This window comes from Rhinopithecus bieti, unplaced genomic scaffold (genome assembly GCF_001698545.2).
Source record: "Rhinopithecus bieti isolate Rb0 unplaced genomic scaffold, ASM169854v2 scaffold_10548, whole genome shotgun sequence".
NCBI lineage: Eukaryota > Metazoa > Chordata > Mammalia > Primates > Cercopithecidae > Rhinopithecus > Rhinopithecus bieti.
The window spans coordinates 974,810-995,926 of NW_016806834.1; the positions used below are offsets into that span (position 1 = coordinate 974,810).

Sequence of the window (21,117 nt, forward strand, 5' to 3'; positions counted from 1 at the left end):
TTTTTTTTTTTTTTTTTTTTTTTTGAGACGGAGTCTTGATCTTTTGCCTAGGCTGGAGTTCAGTGGCGTGATCTCAGCTCACTGCAAACTCCGCCTCCTGGGTTCACACCATTCTCCTGCCTTCAGCCTCCCGAGTAGCTGGGACTACAGGCGCCCGCCACCACTCCCGGCTAATTTTTTTGCATTTTTAGTACAGATGGGGTTTCACCATGTTAGCCAGGGTAGAATGGTCTTAATCTCCCGACCTCATGATCCACCCGCCTCAGCCTCCCAAAGTGCTGGGATTACAGGTGTGAGCCACTACGCCCATTTCTTCAAATATTCTAACATTTTTCCTCCTGGCATCGTTACCTCCACCTCCTGAGCATCTCATTAAAGGTAACAGATGTAGGTTATTCTAATCTTTCAAAAAATCTTGCATTAGTGGAAAGGAGAAAAAATAGACTGAGGAAGAAATAGGATTGAGGGAAGGATGCTTTAGGGAGCTTAACCATGTTTGGGAGTCGGAAACTGTCGGGGGTGGGGAAGATTCAAGACAGGGAAAACAAATTGAAAAAATCTTGGAATACGTGGCATGATGGGGTTGGATGAGCCTTAGGAAGATATAAGAGATCTATCCTTCCATAGTTTGCAAAACAAGCAGCAGAAGTTATAGTTATTCATGCCTAATTCCTCAAAGTAGGAGACTGTGTTAGGTGTTAAGGAGGGAATGAGTGTGATGGTGCTCAGAGGGACAGTGTTAGGATAGCCACTATGGAGAATCAATTCATTCTCCCTCTTGAATCTTTTTCTGTATTAGCGCCTTCCCCTGTAGAACTGATGTGTCAAAGGTTACCAGAGATCTCTTAAATCCACTTATATTTGAGTTCCTACCTCATTAGTTTTCTTGAGATAACACGTGTAAATCTTTTTTTTTTCTTTTTTTTTTTGAGGGAGTTTTGCTCTTGTTGCTCAAGCTGGAGTGCAGTGGTACCCTCTTGGCTCACTGCAGCCTCTGCCTACCGGGTTCAGGCAATTTTCTTGCCTCAGCCTCCCAAGTAGCTGGGACTATAGGCATGCGTTACCATTCCCGGCTAATTTTGTATTTTTAGTAGAGACGGAGTTTCTCCATGTTGGTCAGGCTAGTCTTGAACTCCCAACTTCAGGTGATCCACCTGTCTCGGTCCCCCAAAGTGTTGGGATTACAGGCATGAGCCACCGCGCCCAGCCAACCATGTAAATCTTAACATGATGCTTGTACGTTAGAAATTGCTTAATAAGTATTTTTCATTATTGATGTTGCATGACAGCTGTGAAAATAGAGCTGATAAATAGATTATAGGAGAAAGATTGAATGAGATTGCCCAGGGAAAACAGAGTAAGAAAGGCCTGGACAAAAGATTGCTTAAAGGTGTTATAGAAAAGAAAAAAAAACTGAAAGAGGTAAACAAATCGGGGTGGGTGGAAAAGAGATAATATTGTCATGTTGCTAGTTAACTGTTTCCCAAACATGTGGTTAACTTTCATACCTACTTGCCTTTCCTCCTGCTTTTCTCTTGGTTCTCTCTTCTGGGTGGCTGAGCCCCATTCATTCTTCTTTGACAATTCAGCTTTTTATGTTATTATAGCTTTCCCTCATTCCTTTATGCAGAATTTCTTATTTATCCATGTCCTCATAGCACCTAATGTACCTCTATACGGTGTTTCTAAGTGGAGTTGCAGACCCCTTTGAGAAAAAATATGAAATGTGTGAATCCTCTTCCTAAAAAAATCTACATTTTAGTGTTTTGCAAATAATTTCAGAGAATACCTGGGTTCCTAGAGGCCTGTTCCATAGACCCCAGATTAAGAACCCCTGGCTTTTGTTTATTTGTTTGTTTTACTTTAAAAAATTACTTTGCTAGGCACAGTGGCTCATACCTGTAATTCTGGCACTTGTGGGAGGCTGAGATGGGAGGATTGCTTGAGCTTGGGAGGTCAGGGTTGCAGTGAGCCATGATTGAACCACTACAGTCTAGCCTGGGAGACAGAACGAGACTCTGTCTCAAAACAAAACAAAATCCAGGGTTCTAGGTAGTTAAAAAAAAAAAAAAGATTTCAACTCTTTTCATATTTCTTTGGCTGGGGTGTAGGGAGCCGATGGGGGGAGGTTAGACATTGTCCAGTAAATGCCCAAGGTTTTAAGCTTCCAGTTTTTTTATTTGCAAAACTTGAAACTAATTCCAATTAAAGTGAGAAAATGTAAATAATGTCTTTTTGCTATACTATATAATTCAAAATATGTAGCAGTTAAAAATCTTACCAAAATTGACTGGTACACTGGCTCACACCTGTAATTCTAGCACTTTGGGAAGCTAAAGTGGATTGACAGAGGATTGCTTGAGGCCAGGAGTTTCAGACCAGCCTGGGCAACATGGCAAGACCCTGTACCTACAAAAAAAAATGTTTTAATTAGTTGGACATGGTGGTGCACCAGTGTAGTCCTAGCTACTTGGGAGGCTGAAACGGGAGGCTCGGTTGAGCTCAAAGGATAGTCCTAGCTACTCAGGAGGCTGCGGTGAGCTGTGATCATGCTCCAGCCTGGGCAACAGAGTGAGATTCTGTCTCTTAAAAAAAAAGGGCGGGGGGTTGCCAAGCACAGTGGCTCACACCTGTAATCCCAGGACTTTGGGAGGCTGAGACAGGTCGATCACCTGAGATCAGGAGTTCGAGACCAGCCTGGCCAACATGAAATTACCAAAAATTGTCTCATAAGTTGACAAAATTGTTAATTTGTGTCATAAAACTTTGTCAAAATTTTTTCTCATAAGCTTGACAAAATGGACAATTTCAAAGAGAGTAGGAAGTGTTGGAGGCCAGCGGATTAGCAGTGGGAAATCATATGAGCCAGTACCAAGTTTTTGCCTATAAGAATAGAGAAGTGACAGCTCCTACATGCAGTTTGAAATAATGGTGACAGAATACAGGGTTTGGAGTCTGAGATAGTGCCTAAATTTTGAGCTCAGGAAGAAATGAGGAAAGGAAAAAGGGAAACACTGGTAAGCCAGAAGGATGCTGAATTAGGTTAGAGTTGATGATAGAATAACCAATTTAAAATGTCTTATAGATAAGATCTAGAACGAAGCTTTGGTAAGAAGTCTGAGCTACATACATAAGATTATCAGCAACACAAATGTTAAGGTGGAGCCATTTAAAGAAAGAACAGAAGCGACCTGTGATTTACTGATTGTTGAAAATGAAAATAAAGGAGTCAGAGAAAATAAAGATTGTGAGTCAGCAGGACTTTCGTCTTATTCTCAAGTGGATTTATTGATTACTTTTCTTCTTACAGCCAAGTGCAAGATCTGTGAGTGGGCGTTTGAAAGTGAGCCACTATTTCTCCAGCATATGAAGGATACTCATAAGCCTGGAGAGATGCCTTATGTTTGCCAGGTATTGCCTTTTTCTCCAGGGAGTTTTAGCAGTTTTGCTCTCAGGCAGAACACAAAGAATCTACTAATGAATATTGCTGAATACCTACTGCATACACTCAGTTTAGGAACTCCGAGTAGGTATAGAAGAAATAGTAAACACAGTTTATCTTCAGGGTTTCCATGCAGGAGAAAAACATAAAAGAACATGTCCACAAGTAGACTAGCCAGGGAACATGTGCATATTCTAAGGGAGTGTCTGTCTCCTGAACGTGCCCTTTGGAAATTCACAGAAAAGGCTTTATTTTTCTTAGTTATAGAACATGGATTGTTCTTAGACTTTCCTGTCCCTTCCTGTTTTTAAAGTAATAGCTAAATCTATCACAGACATAGCCCAGCATTACAAAGTCAGAAAAATAATTCGATTTCTATGCATTTGGGAAAACTTTTTTTTTTATTTAAAAGTTTTTGTTGCTACCTTTTTTTTTTTTTTTAAGGCCTCTCAGTTGTTCACTTCATTCTTAGCCCTATTTTCCCTCTTATGTGACTCAGGTGTGTCAATATCGCTCCTCACTCTACTCTGAGGTAGACGTGCATTTTCGGATGATCCATGAGGATACCCGGCATCTGCTCTGCCCTTATTGCCTGAAGGTCTTCAAAAATGGCAATGCATTCCAACAGCATTACATGAGGCACCAGGTACTAGGCACCAAGCAATTCCCATATTCTCTTTATTTTTTTTTTAAACATGGATGCTGGGGCCAGGGCTGAGCTAGGCAAATAATTTGGGCAGAGATTGTAATATGCATATGTTTGCAGAAATTGATTGAATTCATTTATGTGCCATGTACCAGTCTAGATGCTAGAGATTTAGTGGTAAACAAGGCAAACAATACAATAAAACATGAAGAGTACTGTGTTGGGGAAAGTATAGGATATAGAAAATCACATAGCTATTCTGGGTGCCTAGTAAGGCTTCCAGAAAGAAGTGTTGTTCAATACCTGAGGGATGAATAAGAATGAGCCAGATGAAATAAGATGAAGAACAGTGTGCCCAAGGCACAAAGCAAGATTACGGAGGTTCAAGAAATTGAGAGAGAGATTCAGTGTAGGGTGTAAGAGACAGAGGAGTTGGAAGTTAGGCAGGGACAGATCATGGAGGGTCTTTTAAGCCATGAAAAGAAGTCATTGGGAAGCCATTAAAGGGGTTTTAAGCCCTGGAGTGATGTGTTCAGATTTAGTTAAGATTTTATACTGCGGCCAGGCATGGTGGCTCAAGCCTGTAATCCCAGCACTTTGGGAGGCTGAGGCGGGTGGATCACGAGGTCAGGAGATCAAGACCATCCTGGCTAACATGGTGAAACCCCATCTCTACTAAAAATACAAAAAAAACTAGCCGGGCGTGGTGGCAGGCACCTGTAGTCCCAGCTACTCCGAGGCTGAGGCGGGAGAATGGCGTGAACCCGGGAGGCGGACCTTGCAGTGAGCTGAGATCGCGCCACTGCACTCCAGCCTGGGTGACACAGTGAGACTTCGTCTCAAAAAAAAAAAAAAAAAAAAGATTTTATACTGCTTGTACTGCAGAGAATGGATTAAAGGAGATTGAGACTACAGTTAGGGAAACCAGGTAGAAGGCTTTTTTCAGTAGTTCAGGTGAGAGAGGATACCGGCTATTGGCTTTTGAAATGAAGACAAAGAGGGTAGAGTTGAGAGATATTCAGAAGATTTGTGATATTTATGATGTAGAGATGGATTAGGTGAAGGTAGCAATGCAGTAGTTAAGAACAGTGCCTTAAGATTCTGTCTTGGGCAGCTGGGTGAATGAGGGAACTATTTGCTGAGATAAAAACAATAGAGAAAGTATATTTGTGAGGGGGGAGATCATGAGTTTGGATATTGTAAGTTAGCAGCATCTGTGGATGTCAAGTGTAGCTGTCGGATAATAGATGTGAAGCCTGGGAGAGAACTCTGGGTTGCAGAAAAGATATTTAGGTATCAGCGTTATATAAATCCTGTAGATTTTAAACTTAAATGCCATGGGCCCCCCAACCCTGTTGAGAATAAGAGAAGGCTTAGGATATTTGAAGTCTCTTACCTGTAGAGCAACCACCATAGTACTAGGAGGAAAGCCAGAAGAGTCTTGACATTAAGGAAACTGGGGAGAAGAAAGTGTTTTAAAGAAAAGGGTGTGATCAAAATGTCGTATGTTACAGGAAGGTGTCAAGCAACATAAGGACTTAGAAACAGGCCTTTAATTTAGCAACATTGATGAGAGCCATTTTGTTGGTTGGTAGGGTAGAAGTTAGATTTCAGCAGAACAAATGAATGAGAGGTAAGGAAATGAAGATGATGTATTTAAAGAAGTTTATTTATAAAAAGGGAGGACCCCCAGGGTAGGTAAATCCGGAGGAAGAAGTGGCAAAGAAGAATTTCTTGTTGCTTTTGTTTATTTACTTTATAAGATGAAAAGCTATGACTTCGTTTTAAAATACTACAAGAAGAGAGCCACTAGAGGAGAGTGAAAGGTATATAAGAGAGGATTCAAAATGGAGAATGTGTGCTTAATAGTCACATACATATGCACACAAACATATGCACCCTATTACGCTCATAGTCTCCTTTGCACAGTAGTGACTGCTGATCGTCTACCACAACTATATTTCCAAATAGGGGCATGGAAATTGTCTCTCAGCCTAAAGTTGTTATCGTACTAAAGAAAATCATAGACATGGGTTCTATTTTTGAAGAACTTCAATACTAGGCAGACTGAATCCTCAAAATGGTTTCACCAGGAGACATATCTGTATATACTGATGTGTTACATGGGAAAACAGCAAGATAAGTGCTATCATTTGTATTAAAAGGAGAAAAAAAAGAGGGCTGAGGTGGGAGGATCACTTGAGCCCAGGAGGTGGAGTCCAGCCTGGGCAACATGGTGAGACAACATTTCTACAAAAAGGAAAGGGAAAAAAGGGGGGGCCAGACACAGTGGTGCACACCTATAATCCCAACACTTTGGGAGGCCAAGGTGGGTAGATCACTTGAGCCCAAGAGTTGAAGACCAGCCTGGGCAACATGGTGACACCCAGTCTCTACAAAAAATACAAAAAGTAGCCAGGCATGGTGGCACATGCCTGTAGTCCCAGCTACTTGGGACGTGCAGTGATCTGTGAACATGCCCCTGCATTCCAGCCTGGGCAACAGAGAGAGACCCTGTGTCAAAAAAAGGGGGGCGGGGCAGGTAATGTTTGGATATGAATGTATTTGTGATACAGTTACATGTGTAGACTGCCCACGAAAGCATCCTCAGGAAACCGGTAATAAGTCATTTGTATGGAAGGGAACTGAGTGTCGGAGTTGAAAGCAAAGTTAGAAGAGTACAGAAAAAAAAGTACGACTTTACTATGTACATTGTCCTTTTTTAAATAAAAGAATGTCCAGTTGTCAGCAATGTAAAGATACAATACAAATAAAGGTTACATCACTCATTCAAATTGTTAAACAAGTCAGGAACGGATGATTTGAGAACTTAGTCATCCTGGACTAGAATCTACCATCTTTCTTTGAGATCATGGGAGGTGATGATTCTCAGTGGTAGGTTTTGTGGTCATGTTGCATATTTCTTTCTTACTGTCTTAAATTATCAACAGAAAGGTGGGAAGAATGATATGGTTGACATTGATCTGCTTTCTCCTCAAAGAAGAAAATTTATTAGGAACCTTTAAGGGATTTTGTCTCTTTTTTTCCCTCCCCCACTTCAGAAGAGAAATGTTTATCACTGCAACAAATGCCGGCTGCAGTTTCTCTTTGCCAAGGACAAAATTGAACACAAGCTTCAACACCATAAAACCTTCCGTAAACCCAAGCAGCTGGAGGGCTTGAAACCAGGCACCAAGGTAAAGAGTTTACCAGTGTCTTATAGGCTCAGGGAGGGAGGAATAGAGATTTTCAGTCTTCTGAAATTCAGTGTGGGTTATGTCTCATTGTTACTTCCCTTGGTTCTCAGGTGACAATCCGGGCTTCCCGAGGGCAGCCACGAACTGTTCCTGTATCCTCTAATGATACACCTCCCAGCGCCTTGCAGGAGGCAGCACCGCTGACCTCCTCAATGGACCCTCTGCCTGTCTTCCTTTATCCCCCTGTCCAGCGCAGCATCCAGAAGAGAGCTGTTAGGAAAATGTCAGCACCTTCTTCTAAGTGCTGGGCGGGTGGGGACTGGGTGGGCAGGATTATTCCTGATACACAGTGCAATCTGGTAGCTTTTTAGCAGGGTTTGTTGTCTGAAAATCCTACATTTTGGGGACTCCTGAGGCAGTAATGAGAATTCTTTCTTTTTTCCCACAGGAGTGTCATGGGCCGGCAGACATGCCTGGAGTGCAGCTTCGAGATCCCAGATTTCCCTAATCATTTCCCTACTTACGTACACTGCTCTCTGTGTCGCTATAGCACCTGCTGCTCTCGAGCTTATGCCAACCACATGATCAAGTAAGTTGTTTTTTAACCAGTGTTTTAGCTTGAGAGTTCAGATTCTTTTTTTTCTTCTTTTTTTTTCTGGAGACAGGGTCTTGCTCTGTCCCCCAGGCTGGAGTGCAATGGCACAATCTTGGCTCACTGTAACCTCTGCCTCCTGGGTTCAAGTGATTCTCCTGTTTCAGCCTCCCAAGTAGCTGGGATTACAGGTGTGCATCACCACACCTGGCTAATTTTTTTGTATTTTTAGTGGAGATGTGGTTTCACCATGTTGGCCAGGCTGGTCTCAAACTCCTGAGCTCAGGTGATTCACCCGCCTCAGCCTCGTAAAGTGCTGGGATTATGGGCGTGAGCCACTGCACCTGGTCCCAGCCAGATTCTTGAGCACTCATTTCATTTTCTTCCCTGCTCCTAATATGTTTCCTCCTTCAACTCTTAGAGCTATTTGTTCTCTCCTAGCAGAGTGAGAGGCTTTGTTTTTTCGGTTTTGATGATCTGTGCTCTAATTTCATAGGGCCAAGTAGCAGTAGTATTAGGTGGGAGGTTGTTAGAAATGCTGACTCTCAGCCCCACCCTGGGCCTACTGAATCAGAATGTGAATTTTAATAGATCCTCAGGTGACTCGTCTGCATATTAAAGTTTAAGAAGCATGGTGACAGGAAAACTAGCTTAGGTTGAGATGAGGATGCACTGAAGAAGCGTCTCTTTTGTTGGGGGGATTGTCACTGGCTGGTGATCTCTAGCTTAGCCACCAGAACTCCATAACTCATACCACTTCTTTGTCTTTCTCAGCAATCATGTTCCACGGAAGAGCCCCAAGTATTTGGCTTTGTTTAAAAATTCTGTGAGGTAAGAAAAAACTTACTGGCAGCATCTTAATTTTCAGGTTTTACATTAATTAATTTTCAGATTTTCATTATTTGGAGAGGTGGTTATGTGAATTAATTTCAGAAAAAGGAGAAAGTGGGAGGGCATTCCTTTTCTTTCTTAAGCCTCAAAGCTTAATGGTCTCAAGTGTCACTGCTGTATTTCTCTTACATATTCTCGATTCTCTTTTTTAGTGGAATCAAGCTGGCCTGCACTTCATGTACCTTTGTCACCTCTGTGGGTGATGCTATGGCCAAGCATTTGGTATTCAACCCCTCTCACAGATCCAGCAGCATCCTGCCACGGGGTAAGGAGGAGAGATGGGGATTAGTTGAGCAAGGGGAGGAAAAAAGATACAGGTTCATACTGTATGCATCAGGAGCATGCCTACCTGGCCTCATTCATTCACCGTTGAGATGTACTGTACCAAATTGGAAACCTTCCGACCTAAAGTTTATGTAAAACTGGGAAAGTGGCCGGGCGCGGTGTTCTCAAGCCGTAATCCCAGCATTATGGGAGGGCCGAGACGGGCAGATCACGAACGGTCAGGAATCGAGACCATCCTGGCTAGCCGGTGGCAACCCCGTCTCTACTAAAAAAAAATACAAAAAGAACTAGCCCGGGTGAGGTGTGCGGCGCCTGTAGTCCCAGCTACGCTTGGGAGGCTGAGGCAGGAGAATGGCGTAAACCCGGGGAGGCGGACTTGCAGTGAGCTGAGATCCGGCCACTGCACTCCAGCCTGGGGACAAGAGCTGAGACTCGTCTCAATTTAAAAAAAAAAAAAACACCACACTGGGAAAGTGTGGTCACTGTGAACAGCATATTTTATGTAGTAAGTTGAAATCTCAGGGCACTGTCTTTGGAGGGCTTATTTCTTCACTGAGCTAACTTTTTTTATTGTTTCATTTTCCATAGGACTCACTTGGATAGCTCACTCAAGGTAACAAAAACTCACTCACCTCACAATTTAATTTCTGGTTTGCAGTGTGTTTACTCTTTGTTATTATTATCTTATTATTATTTCAATTTCCTAATTGAACTGAGATTTTTCCTCCTCTCTTTGCTCCTCACCCCTGTAGGCATGGCCAGACTCGTGACCGAGTGCATGACCGGAACGTGAAGAATATGTACCCTCCTCCTTCCTTCCCCACTAACAAAGCTGCCACTGTGAAATCTGTGGGGGCCACCCCAGCTGAGCATGAAGAGCTACCAACTCCCTTAGCCCCAGCACTCCCATCACCAGCCTCAACTGCAACCCCACCACCAACCCCCACTCACCCACAGCCTTTAGCCCTTCCACCATTGGCTACAGAGGGAGCTGAATGTCTGAATGTTGATGATCAGGATGAAGGGAGCCCAGTCACCCAGGAACCTGAACCAGCATCAGGTGGTGGTGGTAGTGGGGTTGGCAAAAAGGAGCAGCTGTCTGTGAAGAAGCTTCGAGTAGTACTGTTTGCTCTATGCTGCAATACAGAACAGGCAGCTGAACACTTCCGAAATCCCCAGCGACGTATTCGGCGTTGGCTTCGACGTTTCCAGGCCTCCCAGGGGGAGAATCTAGAGGGCAAATATCTAAGCTTTGAGGCAGAAGAGAAACTGGCTGAGTGGGTGCTAACCCAGCGTGAACAACAGCTACCTGTAAATGAGGAGACCTTGTTCCAGAAGGCCACCAAAATAGGACGTTCTTTGGAAGGGGGGTTTAAGATCTCCTATGAGTGGGCTGTGCGTTTCATGCTGCGGCATCACCTGACTCCCCATGCCCGGCGAGCTGTGGCCCACACCCTACCTAAGGATGTGGCAGAGAATGCAGGACTCTTCATTGAATTTGTACAACGGCAGATTCACAACCAGGACTTACCCTTGTCTATGATTGTGGCTATTGACGAGATATCCTTGTTCCTGGATACAGAGGTGCTGAGCAGTGATGACCGAAAGGAGAATGCCCTGCAGACAGTGGGCACAGGGGAACCTTGGTGTGATGTAGTCCTGGCCATTCTGGCAGATGGCACTGTCCTTCCCACCCTGGTTTTCTACAGAGGGCAGATGGATCAGCCTGCTAACATGCCAGATTCCATATTGCTAGAGGCAAAGGAGAGTGGCTACAGTGATGATGAGATAATGGAGCTGTGGTCAACTCGAGTGTGGCAGAAGCACACAGCTTGCCAGCGCAGCAAAGGCATGCTTGTGATGGACTGTCATCGCACTCACTTGTCAGAAGAGGTACTGGCTATGCTTAGTGCCTCTAGCACTTTGCCTGCAGTGGTCCCAGCAGGCTGTAGCTCCAAAATTCAGCCATTAGATGTATGCATCAAAAGAACTGTCAAGAACTTCCTGCATAAAAAGTGGAAGGAACAGGCTCGGGAAATGGCAGATACTGCATGTGATTCTGATGTCCTGCTTCAGCTGGTGCTTGTCTGGCTGGGTGAAGTGCTAGGTGTCATTGGGGACTGTCCAGAGCTAGTTCAGCGCTCCTTCCTGGTGGCTAGTGTTCTGCCTGGCCCTGATGGCAACATTAACTCACCTACAAGAAATGCTGACATGCAGGAGGAGCTAATTGCCTCCCTAGAGGAGCAACTGAAGCTGAGTGGGGAACATTCTGAGTCTTCCACTCCACGACCCAGATCATCTCCTGAAGAGACAATTGAGCCTGAAAGCCTTCACCAGCTCTTTGAGGGTGAAAGTGAGACCGAGTCTTTCTATGGCTTTGAAGAAGCTGACCTAGATCTGATGGAGATTTGAGTGTGGGGTCATGAGGGGGTGTGGAGTGGGGGTGGGAACATGTAAGGGAGGGTAAAGGGGCTTAGGGAAAAGGGGGCATACCAGGTGGGGTATTTGGTTTATATTTTTTAATTTTACACCACCACTCCCCCCTGAAGTTGACTTACACTTCCCTGTGGATTTGTGGATTAATTAGGAAAACCAATAGTAATCACATCTGAGCCAAGGAGCTGGCCCATTGGTCATTCACTTCTGCTAAAAACAGGTTTTTGTGACTTTTTTTTTTTTTAAATTTAAATCACTGTGTTTGGTATTTTCTGACAAAATTAAGAAAAAAAAAAAAATTTGTGGGCGAATGTTAAATTTTTTTGTTTCCCCTTTTACCTCGATTGTATCATAGTACTTCTGGGGTTTTTTTTGTTTTATTGTGTGGCCATTGTCTTTGGGCATGATGCTATCTAATCATTGTCAATGTGAGAACATTTCTGAAGATGGGAAAGACAAATTATGTAGCTCACAAACTGGTTTATTATATATATGGATAAAACTTTTTTCATTGTGGTCTTAACACTTTTATATAAAATGAAAATGGAAAAAAAAGTCCCACTGAACTCTCTCTTCCTTCTCCTTTTCTTGCCTTCCCTCTCCAGAGATGTTGGTTTCTACAGCAACCCTAGATATAAAATTGTGGCTTTAAAAATGCATGAAACCACCTTTAATTATCCAGAATGAATAGATTTGTCTTTTCCTCACCACTTTCCCTCCAAAACATGACATAAACAATATTTTTTGCACTTGTGATCCTTGGCCCCTTTCCCTGTTCTCACACCATCCATCACTCTGGACAAAGGATCATATAGGTGTTACTAGCAAGCAAGAGGTACTGAGGTGATCTAACAGTTTTAGCGTGGAAGCCATTCCCAGTTTGAGTCTTCATCCTGTAAGCCCCCAGGGGCAGTCCCTACTTTATTGAACTTCATCCTGTTAAATGGCGAACATGCCTGTTTAAGGGATTGCCGGTCCTATAGTCAGGAGCTAATTGTTCGAGAAGTGTTGAACTTCAAAAAGACAAGACAGACCACTTGTTGAAATCCAGCGTACTCTGTGGCTTTCCCCTATTTCTCTTAATACTTAGGGAAGAATCTGATAGGAAGAAGCACACAGGGGTGTGCACAAAGAAAATGACATGAATCTTTATTTTTCACTGCCAGCTTCAAGGAAAAAATTTTTTCTACAATTTGCATGAGGGATTTTTTAAATTGTATGTACTCATGATTTTAAACCAAAACGTACTGTACCGTACAGAGAAAAGGAGCAAAAAACCAAGTCTTCTGTTTATCCTGAGACTTTTCAACAATGTTCCCCTCCTGTGAGCCAAGGAGGCAACCTGCACAAGCTTGTAAATGGTTCGTCTTTAAAATGTACATAAGTGGAACATTTAATAAAATGAGGGGAAATGGATTTATAAACTTGTTTTTTTTTCTAGGTGACCCTGTTTAATAGGCTTTCACAGACTGGGAAATATGCTCAAGATGTGATGGGCCTGGTGGTACAGGTGTGACATTTGTTACCACCCATTTCTCCCACCCCACCCTGCTTTTTTGTTTGTTTTTTCATCCCCCAGCACACTATAATATAGTGAACTGGAAAAGTCCCTTCCAGAAACAGCTTGGCCAGCTTTGTGAACCCTTGACATCTGAAAACAACTAAGGATCCATCTGGGCTTCTCTTCCCCGGCTTTTTGCCTGATGCCATTTTATTGACTATGGACTTTGAAGTCAGCCTTTGCCTTTGAGAAAGTTCAAGAACTGATTGGTCACTTCTATCTACAACAACCTAATCCTACTCTGGTAGTTTCTGCAGCAGCCACAGCCTTAGCAGAGCTGGGGTTCCTGTCCTCTGCACACGATTGACTTTCTTGATGGGTAATTTTTTTTTAAAGATCATAATACCAACAGTGGATCAGCTGGGTTTTGGCCAGGAAGTTGTCTTTGTGGACTCTGCCTGCATGGCTTAGTAGTAGAAGGAAATTTTTTTTTTTGTTTTGTTTTTTATAATTCAGTTTAATCAATAAACATGTATTTATTGACTATTTTCTGTGTTGAGACTGAATGTTTGGAGGTTTCAGGTTGAAAGCTCAATTGTTTTCTTTTGCTTTACAAGTTTGTTGTTACGGACAATGCAAGTGGAGGGATGGTTTTTCCTTCAGTTCTCTCACTAAATTTCTATACTTTGAATTTGCTGCCTATATTTTCTTTCTCAAGAAGTTTGAAGAGGATATGTGTCAGAGTCACCTACAGTGTTCATTTTAAAAATTCAGGCTGGGCATGATGGCTTATGCCAGTAATCCCAGCACTTGGGGAGGCTGAGGCAGGAGGTGGTTTGAGCCCAGAAATTCAAGGCTGCAGTAAGCTACGATCATGCCACTGCACTCCAGTCTGGGCAACAGAATTGAGAATTTTGTCTCTAAAATATTCAGGTTTAGAACCATTCCAGGGATGGCTGATGTCCCAGCTGACTTGAGGGTAACCTGAGGCAGAACAGCTCTACTAGATTATCTTTAAAGTGTTATTTTAATGAAAATCACAGCCAACATTAAGAAATCTGTATTCTTTGATAATCCAGTGTAGTGGGGGAAGATTTGGGAGGCGAATTTGAACACAAAAAGCCAGTTAGCACACAAAAATTAAGTCGCTTCTACAGGAAGCTCTGCTTCTAATACAGCTCCAAATGACGCTAGTGTGTCTTTCTGTATCGTGCAGATAATTCTTGATGTGCTGCAAGACCCTAAGGGTTCTCCAAGGAGGGAGATGGCACATAGCAGTACTCAGCAGTTTTGCACTTGGTGTGACCCAGTCAGACAAAAACCACTCAGCAAGCATTTTGAAGAATTTATTTACTTTACAAAAGAAGAGTCTTGTCTTTCAACCAGCCAAGTTCAAAGTTAAAAGTAGGGTATAACTTCAGTTCTGGATAATGCATCTGTATTTCATTCAAAGCCACTAAAAAAGGAAGAGAGAATAATAAAATTGTGAAGCATAAAGGGATCAATTCCTACAAAGGGCCGTACTGTCCAACCAAAACCCTCTCCACCCATTTTCCTGGGTGAGTCTCCCAGAAAAGCCCAACTTAGTGTAAGCCAAAGATCTCCCAAATCTGTCACCAATTTTTTTCCTATTACTAACCTGATCATGTGGGCAATATCCCAGTTGGTCTCTGCAGACAATGGTCCCTCTATTTCAACACCTTTTTCAGTTACAGTGGCGATTTGAAACTGGAAAAAAGCAGAGCATTCAATAATGCCCACCCCTTAAGTCCTTAAATGAAAGGTCAAGTGGAGGTCTTCCCCAGGGTAAAAATAGGAGTTAGACAAGTGAGGCAATCTGTTCTTCAAAGCATAGAGACCCAGGGATTGCAAGGATTCAGAGCCCACCAATTAGGTTCCCAGCACATCCCTCACCCGGTTGTAAGAACGGGCATCTCGGTAGTACAGCACTCGCATGCAGCGTTCTACTAGGTTACGGGCCTCGGTCTGGCTTAGCACTGGCTGTTTCTCCAGAACTTCTCGCAGCAGAGGCTAGGGAGATTGGGGAAAACCATGGTAGATATTGGGCTGAATAAGAGGCTAGTTGTCTCAAATCTATGGTATAAAAAGCATGAGAGTGAAAAGATGACATTCTGCCTCATGCCTCACCAGAATGAACTCTGCTTACTAATAAGCTAAGAGCCACTTCAAGAGGAAGTTCTAGGGTGTCCTCTCTTTGCATGTCTACTGACTCCCAGACATGCCATCTTGTCACTGGAATCAGTGTCAACACCTACAGCCCCCAGACTACAAAGAAAACCATCTGCCCAGTAATAGGGATCCCAGCCCATCCCTCATATCAGAATTTCAGGAGAAAAGGAGACAACCACTAATCTATTTCCTTTTGTCTTCCCTTTTCCCCACCTCTAGACTCACTACTTACCTGAGCCAAGTATGCACCATAACCAGTGGCCAGCGAAGGGGCTTCATAGGCTACACCAAGCATGTCCACATAACCGAGGAAGCTAACAGGACACAATGGATCAAAACTCATTTCACCTTAGGTTCATCTTAGCTGAAGAAGGGGACCACGGGGTCGGAGTTAAAATGGGATTCACTTGGGGAGAAGAGACAGAAGAGATACTACACAGGTACTAGGTTGGGTGGTAAAGGAAATAAGTTATTTGTATTCATATGAACCTCTCTCCATCAGCATAGCCTCCGATGACCATGGTATTCCACAAAGGGTTCATCTTCGAGCGCCGGCTGTACATGGCCCTGGTCAGCCATGAATGAATAGCTCTAGGACTATAGCTGTGTCCATCTCCCAGAAGCTCCTCATCAATCCTTAAAAGGAATAGGTTGTGAGAAAAGGGAGAGAATTAAGTCGGGGTCTCCACCCATCCCCAAAACACACCTTCCCCCATTTTACACCTCCTAATGCCAAAAACTTTATTGCAAACACTCTTAGATCGCCCACCTCCAACAACTGTCCCAGTCCCCCGCTGCAACATCAAGTCCCCACATTCCATCGAAGGGAATAAAAAACAGGGACTCCCCTCTCTACTTGGGAACCACTCTCCTGTTCTCTGGATGACTTACACCATCTGGCCGAGAACTTGCTTCAAATACTGAAAATCAGCATAGTCCCCAGAGGCACCCAGCATGGTACTGTTGTTGACTCGCATGATGCGAGATATGTTGCGGAAACGAGCCAAGGAGCCGTAGGATCCCAGCATGTCTGCGGCAATCACCACTCCGCCCTCGAACTTAACGCCGAGAACTGAGGTCCCGGTCACCATGGGGTTCCTAAAGAGTGAGAACGGTGGGAGCTGAGCGGGGGGATGGCCTGCGCCCTCTTTCAGCGCACTGAGCTCCGCTTCTGATTTTCTACAATTCCTTCCAATTATTCTGCATTCTCCAGGACTCTGCGCCCCGAGCTCCCCTGCCGTTCGCCCCCCCCCGGGGTCCCCGCCTCACCTCCCCGGGCTCTCAAAACCGGCCGGCAGCACCAGGCCCCATGGTCCCTCCCCCTATGCAAGCGAAAGCGCGGAGAACTTACTGGGTCCGTGTGATTGGACCTCTGTAAAGTGCAGACGCTGGATCCATGAAGGAATCGGGAGTGGACGGAATGCGGTAAAACTGTCCTGGGGCCGGATCCCCAGCCCAAAGTCCGGACCGCGACCCCAAAAACGCTTCCATCTTAGTCACGGTAGCAGAAAAAATGAAAGCGCTTGCGCCAACGGAAGCGGAAGTGATCCTTCAGTGTCACTTCTTTCTTTTTCCTGTAGGCGAATTCCAGCAGCCATGTTGATGAGGTCGCAGCTGAACGTGCCGTAATCCTAGGTGGCGACCGAGACAGGGAGTTGAACTCGCCCAACTTCGCTTCACATCGCATCTCCGTGGAGTTTGGACCAGATCACAGCGTTCTAACACACGATTCAAGGAGGAGGGAGGCATGAAGGTGGGGTGGGGAGGTGGCCACTTAAAAGACGCTGATCACAATTTTTTTTTTTTTTTGAGACGGAGTCTCGCTCTGTCCCCCAGGCTGGCGTGCAGTGGCGCGATCTCGGCTCACTGCAACCTCCGCCTCCCAGGTTCAAGCGATTCTCGTGCCTTAGCCTCCCAAGTAGCTGGGATTACAGGCATGAGCCACCACGCCCGGCTAATTTTTTGTATTGTTAGTAGAGAGGGGATTTCACCATGTTGGCCGGGCTGGTCTCGCACTCCGGATCTCAGGTGATCCGCCTGCCTCGGACTCCCAAAGTGCTGGGATTACAGGAGTAAGCCGCCTCGCCCGGCCGAGAATTCACAGTTCTCATGTTCCTTTTGGATCATTATCAAAAAGCCCACATGAAAATATCAGTGGACACGGGATCTCTTACATCTGTACGCCTCAGAGCAGCCCCACGTGGCAGGCATTATTCGACCCATTTCATAAATAGGAAACCAAGGCTTGCGGTGTAGTGATTTACCCAGTCACACAGCCGATAACGGTAGAACTGAATCTTGAAGTCAGAATAAAAAAGGAATCAGGGCCCGGTGCCACCGGGTGGCTCATGCCTGAAATCCCAGAACTTTGGGAGGCCAAGACAGGAGAATCACTTGAACCCAGGAATTCAAGACCAGCCTCGGCAACATGGTGAGACCTCATCTCTACAAAACCAAAACAGGCCGGGCGCGGTGGCAAAAAAAAAAAATACAAAAAACTAGCCGGGCGAGGTGGCGGGCGCCTGTGGTCCCAGCTACTCAGGAGGCTGAGGCAGGAGAATGGCATAAACCCGGGAGGCGGAGCTTGCAGTGAGCTGAGATCCGGCCACTGAACTCCAACCTGGGCGACACAGCCAGACTCCGTCTCAAAAAAAAAAACACACACACACACCAAAAACAAACAAAAAAAATTACCCAGGCGTGGTGGTGCACGCCTGTAATTCCAGCTACTTGGGAGGGTGAGGTGGGAGAATTGCCTGAACCAAAGGGAGGTTGCAGTGAGCTGAGGTTGCCCCACTGCACTCCAGCCTGGGCAACAGAGTGAGACCCTGTCTCAAAAAAAAAAGTATTAATGTATACTCTTGTGTATACCCTGTGGGGTGTGATAGCTCGGGTGGATCAAGCACTCTCTGTGGGACCTTGGACAAGTCTGAAAGTTTCCTTATTGTCAAGGGCCCTTGCGCACCTCTAAAGAAGCAGAAAAATTCCACTGAAAGTGTAGGGGTGAAACTAAATTCCAGAGGTTTCCTTCTCAATGTAACTCCATAGCAGGGGCTGGAAACAGTGTCTTGAATCAAATTGGTGAACTTTGTCAAAGATAAACAAAGCCAGACAATAAAGTGGAAAGGACAGATTTCAATCAGTAGTAACTACTGCAATAAGGAAAAAGAGTTCAGCATGAACTGAACTCGACTGCAATTTGTATACAAGTAATGGGTATTTCATAGGGAAAACGAGGTTAGGGGACGGTGAGACAGAGGGTCATTAGAGTCAGGGAAGTGAACATTTACAGAATTAGTCAATGTAAATGTGCTTAGGTCAGTGATGTCTGCTAGCTGGCAGTTATGGAAGTTAGGATTCCATCCTCCCGCAGAGACTAGTGAGGATACTATCCTCAACACTGTCCTTACGTGTCTTTTGTTTGTTTTTTGAGACAAGGTCTGGCTCTGTCACCCATGCTGGAGTGCAGTGGCGTGATCTCGGCTCACTGCAATCTATGCCTCCCCGGCTCCAGTGATCTTCCATCTGCAACCTCTCGACTAGCTGGGGACTACAGGCACCACAACCGGCTAAATTTTGTTGTTGTTGTTGTTGCTGTTTCTTTTTTTGAGAGGGAGTCTCGCTCTGTTGCCCAGGCTGGAGTGCAGTGGCACGATCTCAACTCACAGCAACTTCCACCTCCCTGGTTCAAGCAATTCTCCAGCCTCAGCCTCCTCAGTAGCTGGGGTTACAGGTGTGCACAACCATGCCCAGCTATTTTTTTTTTTTTTTGTATTTTTAATAGAGACGGGGTTTCATCACATTGGCCAGGTTGGTCTCAAACTCCTGACCTCAGGTAATCCTATCACTCCAGCCTCCCAAAGTGCTGAGATTACAGGTGTGAGACACCATGACCAGCCTAATTTTTGTATTTTTTTTTTGTAGAGATCGGGGGGGATCTCACCATGTTGCCCAGGCTGGTTTCAAACCCCTGAGCTCAAGAAATCTGCCCACCTCAGGCTGGGCGTGGTAGTTCATGCCTGTAATCCCAGGACTTTGGGAGGCTTAGATGGGCGGATCACCTGAGGTCAGGGGTTCGAGACCAGCATGGCCAACGTGGTAAAACCCCGTCTCTACAAAAAATACAAAAATTAGCCAGGTGTGGTGGCACACGCCTGTAATCCCAGCTACTCGGGAGACTGAGGCAAGAGATTTGTTTGAACCCAGGAGACAGAGGTTGCAGTGAGACAAGATTGCGCCACTACACTCCAGCCTGAGCAACAGAGCTAACGAAACACCATCTCAAAAAAAGAAAAGAAAGGAAAGAGAGAGAAAAAAAGGAAGAAAGGAGAAAAAAAGAGAGAAAGGAAGGAAGGAAGGAAGGAAGGAAGGAAGGAAGGAAGGAGAGGGAGGGAGGGAGGAGAGGAGGAGGGAGGGAGGGAAGGAAAAGAAGGAAGGAAGCTGCCCTTATTTTGGCAACTTTGAGTTTTCTCAGGCAGACACTTTAAGGCGGGAAAGGGTCACCTCAGGGATGTGACCCTGAGCTTTTAGAAGCTATGTTACCAGTGGGGTAATATAGCTATATATTTTATCTATATATAAAATACTTATTTAAATGAGAGGATCCAGAGCCATCCAGCCTGAGAGTAGGATGTCAGAGAAAGCAAACTGCTAACTACTGATGATGCAATATTCGAAAGGTGAGAACAAGACACAAGACATCTTGGCTCACTGCAACCTCCACTGCCCAGGTTCAAGCAATTCTCCTCCCTCCGCCTCCTGAGTAGCGGGGATTATAGGCGCCCACTACCATGTCTGGCTAATTTTTGTATTTTTGGTAGAGATGGAGTTTCACCATGTTGGCCAAGCTGGTCTCAAACTCCTGACTTCAGGTGGTCTGCCCACCTCAGGTCCCAAAGTGCTGGGATCACAGGCATGAGCCAACGCGCTCAGCCCGCTACTCCACTTCTTAAGAGAATGGGATTTGAACCTTCAACTCCAATACAGTTAAGGATTCTTTCTTGACTTACTCAAGGTCTGTCCCAAGGGACTAGAACAGAAAGATGAGAAAGAAAACATATCCAATGTATCCATGGCTGCGCTAGTATATGGGTCTGCCTTGAGGATCCCCTGAGGATTTTTGAAGTTTTATATCCTCTGTAATTCAATTCTGTAACACCTCTCATAGCATTCGTCATAACTTGGAAGACTGTCTGCCTTACTAAGCTAAAAGTTCCATAAAGGCAGGAACTGAGTCTGTCTTGCAAAGTGTCCTTTGATGCACAAAAGCTTTTAATTTTGATGTAGTCCTATTTATTTTCTTTTCTTGTCCTGACTTTGGTGTCATTTCCAGAAATCATTGCCAAATGCAATGTCATGAAGCTTTTCCCCTGTTCTAAGAGTTCAGTTTTAGCTCTTACTTTAAATCTTTGATTCATTTCGAATTAATGTTTGTATTGCTGTAACTTCATTCTTTTGCACATGGATACCCAGTTTTCCCACTACTGTTTGTTGAAAAGACTCTACTTTCCTCATTGAATGGTCTTGGCACCCTTGCCAAAACTCATTTGAGGCTGGGTGTGGTGGCTCACATCTGTATTTCCAGCACTTTGGGAGGCCAAGGTAGGAGGATTTCTTGGGCTCAAGAGTTCAAGACCAGCCTGGGCAATATACTGAGATCCTATATCTACAAAAACATTAAAAATTAGCCAGGTATGGTGGCATGTGCCTATAGTCCCAGCTACTTGGGAGGCTGAGGCAGGAGGATTGCATGAGCCCAGGAGTTCAAGGCCACGATAAGCTATGATTGCACCACTGCGCTCCAGCCTGGGCAACAGAGTGAGACCCTATCTCAAAAAAAAAGCCCAAAACTCATTTGATCATTATGTGAATGTTTATTTCTGGGCTCTCTATTCTATTCTATTGGTCTGTCTTTTTTTTTTTTTTTTTTTTTTTTTT

At 44.6% G+C, this 21,117-nt stretch overlaps 2 protein-coding genes across 6 annotated transcripts in view; one reads left to right on the forward strand and one right to left on the reverse strand.

The window, feature by feature from the left end:
- Positions 1-13,538, forward strand: part of POGZ (pogo transposable element derived with ZNF domain) — a 55,964-nt gene extending 42,426 nt beyond the window's left edge. For all 5 annotated transcript variants that reach the window (XM_017877674.1, XM_017877673.1, XM_017877675.1 and 2 more), the window contains 9 exons: positions 3,311-3,411; positions 3,942-4,088; positions 7,151-7,285; positions 7,396-7,568; positions 7,734-7,874; positions 8,652-8,708; positions 8,921-9,033; positions 9,642-9,666; positions 9,806-13,538. In XM_017877674.1, the coding sequence (XP_017733163.1) occupies positions 3,311-3,411; positions 3,942-4,088; positions 7,151-7,285; positions 7,396-7,568; positions 7,734-7,874; positions 8,652-8,708; positions 8,921-9,033; positions 9,642-9,666; positions 9,806-11,465 (2,552 nt within the window). In that variant the 3' untranslated portion in view covers positions 11,466-13,538. The remainder of the gene's footprint in view (positions 1-3,310; positions 3,412-3,941; positions 4,089-7,150; positions 7,286-7,395; positions 7,569-7,733; positions 7,875-8,651; positions 8,709-8,920; positions 9,034-9,641; positions 9,667-9,805) is intronic.
- Positions 13,539-14,320: 782 nt separating this feature from the next.
- PSMB4 (proteasome 20S subunit beta 4) lies at positions 14,321-16,719 on the reverse strand. The gene is made up of 7 exons (XM_017877678.1): positions 16,532-16,719; positions 16,072-16,278; positions 15,670-15,816; positions 15,413-15,494; positions 14,905-15,021; positions 14,630-14,718; positions 14,321-14,446 (listed from the first exon to the last, which is right to left on the reverse strand). The coding sequence occupies exons 1-7, from the start codon at positions 16,669-16,671 to the stop codon at positions 14,434-14,436; spliced, it is 795 nt and encodes a 264-aa protein (XP_017733167.1). The 5' UTR covers positions 16,672-16,719; the 3' UTR covers positions 14,321-14,433.
- Between the last annotated feature and the right edge of the window lie 4,398 nt (positions 16,720-21,117).